Source organism: Chenopodium album, chromosome 20 (genome assembly GCF_948465745.1).
Source record: "Chenopodium album chromosome 20, dcCheAlbu1.1, whole genome shotgun sequence".
In the NCBI taxonomy this organism is placed as follows: Eukaryota; Viridiplantae; Streptophyta; class Magnoliopsida; order Caryophyllales; family Amaranthaceae; genus Chenopodium; species Chenopodium album.
The window spans coordinates 6,184,457-6,191,476 of record NC_137853.1 but is presented as its reverse complement, the minus strand read 5'-3'; the positions used below and the strand labels follow the sequence as shown (position 1 = coordinate 6,191,476).

General features: G+C 34.9%; 1 protein-coding gene across 1 annotated transcript; it reads right to left on the bottom strand.

Annotated features, from left to right (window-relative positions):
* Positions 1–404: 404 nt before the first annotated feature.
* LOC145597699 (uncharacterized) lies at positions 405–4,794 on the bottom strand. Its single transcript, XM_081653931.1, has 3 exons — positions 4,649–4,794; positions 4,020–4,093; positions 405–2,990 (listed from the first exon to the last, which is right to left on the bottom strand). The coding sequence occupies exon 3, from the start codon at positions 2,709–2,711 to the stop codon at positions 768–770; it is 1,944 nt and encodes a 647-aa protein (XP_081510057.1). The 5' UTR covers positions 2,712–2,990; positions 4,020–4,093; positions 4,649–4,794; the 3' UTR covers positions 405–767.
* Positions 4,795–7,020: the final 2,226 nt, after the last annotated feature.

The following is a 7,020-nucleotide window of genomic DNA, read 5'->3' as shown; positions in this document are numbered from 1 at the left end:
GTACTTCAAAGAGCATCGTGGAAGGTATAGAGACCATTCAATTATGTGCTCAAAGCGAAAAAATTAGAGGTGATAAGATTTGATGGAATCAGACAGAAGTTCAAAGAAATAAAGAACCTCATCTTAAATTCATCACAGCCACTAATACTGGAAATACTTCCATGTGACTGTTGCCAGTGAAGAAACTTACCAAGACGGCAAGACAAATCATACAGATTCCAAGCATAATACCTACAGCAATTAGTCGAAAAACATAGCATATAGTCGACAGAATTCAAGCATAATACTATAACAAATTAGCAATTAGCAGGAAAAACTGGAGTAGTCAACAACTATCATAAAAACTGACCACTTGAAGAATAATTGATAAAATGTAGCAATGTTCATTCAACACTCGAAAAAAGTACATAAATTTAGATCATTTTTATTCTGAAACTTGCTGACCAAATTGACAATCCTATTTACAGAGACACAGATGATTGAAAGTATTGAAATACTCTAATCATTCTCCTGATCCTGAAATTGCAACTCATAAAATTTTTCGAACCAATTGAGCTGTTGCAATCAATGGAGTACAGGAGAGCTTTTCATCATCATCATAAAAAATAACTACATAAAAACTAGAATTCTGATATGCAGACTCTATAAGCAGACGGAAGACAACCAAAAAAATAAAAACAGAACAAACCAAAAGATGATTAAGGAAATAACCACCAGATTTGCTCCACATGATGATCTAATTGCTTGAACACTGCCACTGTTTTGCTTCAATGCTTCGAACTACTAGCGAGTAATGACAACAAACTTCCACCATGAACCCTTCCTTCTGGAGTAGGAGGTGAGCGAGACTCTTTATCTACACACTGGAACTGAGCATGCACTAAATCACAGGCAGGCCATCCTACTGCATTACGACCAGTTGGTTCCATTGCCAAGGTGTCACCATTCATTATTCTTGTAGATTCATCAATCATGTTCTCAAGGTCAACAGAGTCTGGGTCCTGCAATAAAGGACCCAAAGTGATGCCTCCATGCACCCGCTTGTCCTGAACCAATGCTCCATGCATTGCACAAAGACCTGTTTTACCCCTGGCAAAGGAAGCACAAGGGCCATCAGCTTGGTTGCCAAATTGAGATCCAATTTGTCCCCAAGCACATCTTTTCCCTCCTCCGTGTGCCTTGCAAAAATCAGTGCTACCTTGTGCACTTTTGCCACAACCTTCAAATCTACACCTTTTACCCCCACCATGACGAACACAGAAATCTGTCCTTCCTCTTGCACTTTTGGTGCAACCAGAGACGGCACACCTCTTGCCACCTCCATGAGCCACACAGAATGCTGTTCCTCCATGGACACTCTTTGGGCATCCGGTGAAAGAACACCTCTTTCCTCCACCATGGCCCTTGCAAAAAGGTGTGCTTCCTTCGGCACCTTTTGTACACCCTTCAATAGTACATCGTTTGCCCCCACCATGTGCTTTGCAGAACATTGTACTTCCTTGAGCTCCCTTGTTGCATTCAAGATACTGGCATCGACGACCGCCGCCATGTGAGATGCAAAGTCCCGACAAGCCTTCAGCACTCCTTGTGCAGTTCTCTCTTTGACATCTCTTACCACCACCATGCCTTATACACAAACCAGACTTTCCTCGAGCAGCACGAGAGCAACCTTCTTGACCACATCGACGCCCACCACCATGTGCAATGCAGAAATCAGTGCGTCCTTCAGCACTCTTTGTGCAACCTAGAAACTCACATCGTCGTCCACCCCCATGTGCTTTGCAAAGGGCTGTTCTCCCTTCGGCTCCCTTGCTGCAGCCAGGCCTTTGGCACCTTCTCCCACCTCCATGAGCAATACAGAGACCAGAAGCACCTCTAGCCCCCTTTCCACATCCAGTAAACTGACAAAGCTTTGAACTACTACCACGTTGCCCCTGCTGTGGCTGCTGCACAATCCCGGAAGTACAGGTGACTGAACTTTTAGGCACACTTATTGTGCTTGCTGAGACATCTGGAGTTAAAGAGATCAGGTCCACATTTCTTGGAAAGGGCTTCAAAATAGAAATTCCTCCCACACCAGGAGAGTGGGACAGTGGTGATGAGGAATTTTCTACTTCCCAGTGAGAAGAAGCAGATTCATTATCCACAAATTGTGCTGCCCCAACCATAAATGGCACTGCACCATGCTGAGGAGCATCTACACCACCAAAGATGCTAGTGATGTCTGATTCAAGAGGGCTAGTGGAGAGACTCAATTCCAAGTCGAGGTTAACCTGCATACTCGCCCTCTTGAAATTTGAGACAGCTGGCATCTTTGGACTAGGAGATTTGTCACTGCCAAGGTGTAGAGTGAAGTCCAAATCAAGATCCATTGAAGACTCAACCTCAGTTTCTTTGGCTGAAGAAATTGCAGTGCATGCAGTTCCTGAACTTCCTTTGCTGTCTGATGAGCTTGCTGAGCGGTGCAACCCCAGACACAATGCAGGATTGACAAACTGGCCCATGTTTCCATCCCTACAACCCCACTTTCTCTTCATTCCCTTTGACGAAGGGAAATGAGGAACATTGGATCCGACTGGTTGAAGCCTTAATTCTGTATCTGCACAATGATCAGATCCAGAACCTTCTATATGCAGTGAATCACCCAGATTCTTATATACATTTGATACATTATCAGAATAAAAGCCTGCTCCTGGATTCCTAGTGCCCATGAACCAACAAAATTTGCTATACTAATGCCCAATAGAAATCTCAGCCACTATCAGTCCTTCCTGACTTCCGGGTTAACCTATTATCTACAAACCTAAACTAGGGTTAAAAGTATTTAAAAACCCATACAACCCCCACTAACGAACCCTGAGGTATCACACCGGTCCATTGCTTCTTTAAAAAATTATAAAACTAAACTCCTGGCAGCTTGACGGAAGGATCAGTATACAGGCCAACCCACAGGTATACAGTTTGCAGAACTGACAGAAAAGTGAATCATCCTGTACAGAGCATGAAAGAACAACATTATAGCATGCAGGAGCTACACAAACCGGAAAATCAATAAGCCCATAAAAGAAAATACTGTTGCTCCAGAACTTAACGACGTTACCCTTATAGATAGCAAAACTATTATTTCAAACATGTTATGACTTAACTATTTGCCATCATTTCAGCAATTCCACATTTTTCAGGTTCCATTATCCAACTCACCATAGATTAATTTACAACTAAAACTTGGATAAAAGCACATTCTAAATCTGAGATGGCAAATTGTCTTGTTTTGCAAAATGCAATAACAATTCAAAGTTCCCTGCATCAAGCTCATTTTGCAAAGAAGAACAATGATAAAAGGAACAAAAAAGACACATGTACTAGTAATTGAACAAAGCATTTCAAGTAAAGCTGCTTAAACAAAATGGATCACAAATTATATTTTCAGAAAATCCCATAACAAATAGCTAGTAGCTTTGACCCAAACGTTTTGATTCATGCCACATTTAATAGGAATCAATTTCCATTTACCATAAATCTCGATGGACTTCTGATTATCCATGAATGAATTTTTCCCGAAATTTCTTACACACGTCAGTCGTCAGGGGAAGCAAAATTGATCATTCGATAATTAATACTAATTTCACAACCCTCAAATGAGCAAAATTTATCAAACTCACGAATTATAAAAAAAAATTAATAAAATAAAATAAATAAAATAAAATAACGCCCTGGGTGACACCAGGGTGCATGATAGAGGTTTGGGCTGACTTTATCAAGTACCCTAATTTTACTCATGGCCTATTTAGTTTGTGAAGCAATTTGTGTGATTAATTGCATACAAATCAACATTAACAAGAAGCACATCAAGCTAACACCTTTTGACCAAAATTTCCACAAAGCTCGAAAATCGAAGTAATCAGAGTAAACGAAAGTAACACATAAGGCAAAAATCAGGATGACACTTTACACATATAAAATCAACATAAAACCATATAAATGACCACTATCAATTAGAATTAAGGAATTGCACAAACCTTGATATAGTCGACAAATTAAATATCAAGCCGAATCAAATCAGCTGCAACGATTCAATTCAAAACCTCCGGATCTGAAATGCGTCCAAGACAACATAATCAAATTTAACAATTATCATCCAAAAATTTTAAAAAGAAAATCAAAATTAAATTATACTTCGTTATTACCAATAACAGGTTATTTCATATCAAAAATTACAAGGAAAAAAAAACACACACACAAACACAGATAAACGCAATTAAATGAAGGAATCCGTACAAAAAAATGATATTAATTGAGCGGCAAAAAACAATTTTGTGATTTTTTTATTTTGAAAAAAATCACAAAATTCAATTCACAAATCGTATTCTGTAAGCAGAATCTCGCAGATAAACTCATTCAGCTCAAAATTCAACAAATAACAATCACAAAAATGACAGAATTCATCTCGTAAATCAGAAAAACCACAGAAATTCATGCGAAAACAAGAATCATCAGCTAAAATCCAATAACATTACAATTCAAAATCAACAATCAAAAAATTCAACAAACAAAAACCTCACAAAAAAAATCCAACAAAAATCAAGCAAAACACACAAAGAAATTCAAATTTGACAATAAATTAAAGGTGAAAAGATAGAAAAATCACCAGTAAAATTGAGTAAGAATGATTGGTGGGAGGAGAGAGAAAACTAGGGTAAAAGTTGGCGCCGGCGAAAAAGAGGAGATGATGAGAGAGAGAGAGAAGAGTGGGAAGGGGCGGGGGCGAGAGGAAACCGTATAAATATTTTAAGGGAACAAACTTTTTTATTTTTTATTTTATTTTTTATTTTATTTTTTTCAGTGGACCATAATAAATTCACTGAATCGTCAGAAAAAAAAAATAATTAAAAATAAATAAATAAGAAGAAATTGTCAAGGTTAAATAGATACGTAACGTTACGCCGCGTGTGTAATTTTAACTACTGTAACTTCGAGTACACCCTTTTTTCTGATTGACTGTTGGTACTTTTACAGTTTTACTGCGGATTTAATTTTTCTTTTTTTATACCGATTTGGATAGATTTTTTTTTGGGTAAACTAGACTTTTTTATATCTATGTACAGTATGTTTTTTATTGTTTCATAATTATTGACGTGAATGAAGCAGTGAAAATTTATAAGAAAAAAAAGAGTGGGGGTGAAATTGTGGAAGAAGATGAAGGTATTTAGTTGAGTATATACTTGAATATTATGGGATATGAAATGACATAGGAGTATTAGTTTAAGTTATATTTTAAGTTTAAGAGATACTCCCTCCGTTTTTTTTTTATATGTATCACTTTGACAATTGCACTATTCACATACCAGGTGGACTTAATGTTTTCACCTCTAAAAAAAATAAATGTTATTATATAATATATCATTAGATTTGTCATAATGTCTAAATTTGTTACAATTTTTACTAATGCACAATTAAAGATATTAATGGTCAAAGTAACATCTCGGCAAATATGCCGATGAAACTGATGCATATAAAAAAAAACAGAGGGAGTAAAAAAAACTATTTTTATTATACTTCATACTTGTATTTTATGTAATGCGTACTAATTAATTCAACTTTATTTTATCATGGTGGAATTAATACACTTTATCTTCTTACTTAAAAAATTTTAGGTGCCACATGGCGCTCTCCTCACGGCGTTCCTAAAGAAGTTTAAGTGCCACGTGGCGTTCTCCTTATTTAATCCGATTTTTACTCCATGTCTAAAAATTTCCACGACAACAAAATTGAGTCTTTAGTCATCTAAGCTAATTATCAAACACGTTATAATTATGAAAAAGAAATATCTATAACTTTAAACCATATGGTTTAATTATTACAAAAAAAAAAAAAAAAAAAAAAAAAAAAAAAAAAAAAAATTATTTCCTACTTCACTCTTTATTCCCTACTTCGTACTCCGCATATTAAAAAGCGTTCTTAAACCTCTTATTACACATATTACTAATTAACCATCTAAGCCAATATCAACTATGTTATTGTATAGAAAAAAATTCATATAAGTGCAAACCACAAGGTTCAATTAAAAAAAAAAAAAAAAAACTATATTTAAAGAATAACTCAATTTTGGTTTGACAATGATAATTGCAGTTTTAAAAAGCCTTCCAAAAAATTTATTGATTGTACATCTACAACAGTAGCAACTCGGGGCAACGCCCGGGGTCACTCACTAGTTATATTATATTATATTATATATTAAAAAGCGTTCCTAAAAACATTTATGTGCCACGTGGCACCCTCACCATGTCATTTTCCAACTATGAGCATATTCTAATAAAAATGTTTATCAAAATTAAAAAGCGTTCCTAAAAACATTTATGTGCCACGTGGCACCCTCACCATGTCATTTTTCAACTATGAGCATATTCTAATAAAAATGTTTATCAAAAGATTCGAACTCATAACCACAAAAATATGCATTACGTATCTTACCATCTCATCCATATATTAAGCATGCTTTTATACTCAACTCATAAATATATATAAGTATATAGATTGGATGTGTCATTTTCCAACTATGAGCATATTCTAATAAAAATGTCTATCATGAGATTCGAACTCATAATCACAAATATATGCATTAGTAACCATCGCATCCATATATTAATCATGCTTTTATACTCAACTCATAAATATATAAGTTATAGATTGGATTGAGATCTGAACGTTTAATAACTACAAATTTTTTTAAAAAAAAAATAATAATAAGATCCTATCATTTGTCAATTATGCTAATCGAGGTAATACATACAAGCAAGAAAAAAATAACTATTGTTATAAATTAATTTTAGTTATTTTGATAATAATCATGTCTTTCATTATATTATAAATTATTTATAAACAAAGAACATCTTTTATATATATATATATATATATATATATATATATATATATATATATATATATATATATATATATATATATTTTGACAGGAACACATTTGTATATTAATCAATAGTTGTTCCATAAATAATTTATTCA

Coding starts and splice junctions, on each gene's coding strand:
- LOC145597699 (XM_081653931.1), bottom strand. CDS start 2,711: ATGGGCACTAGGAATCCAGGAGCAGGCTTTTATTCTGATAATGTATCA.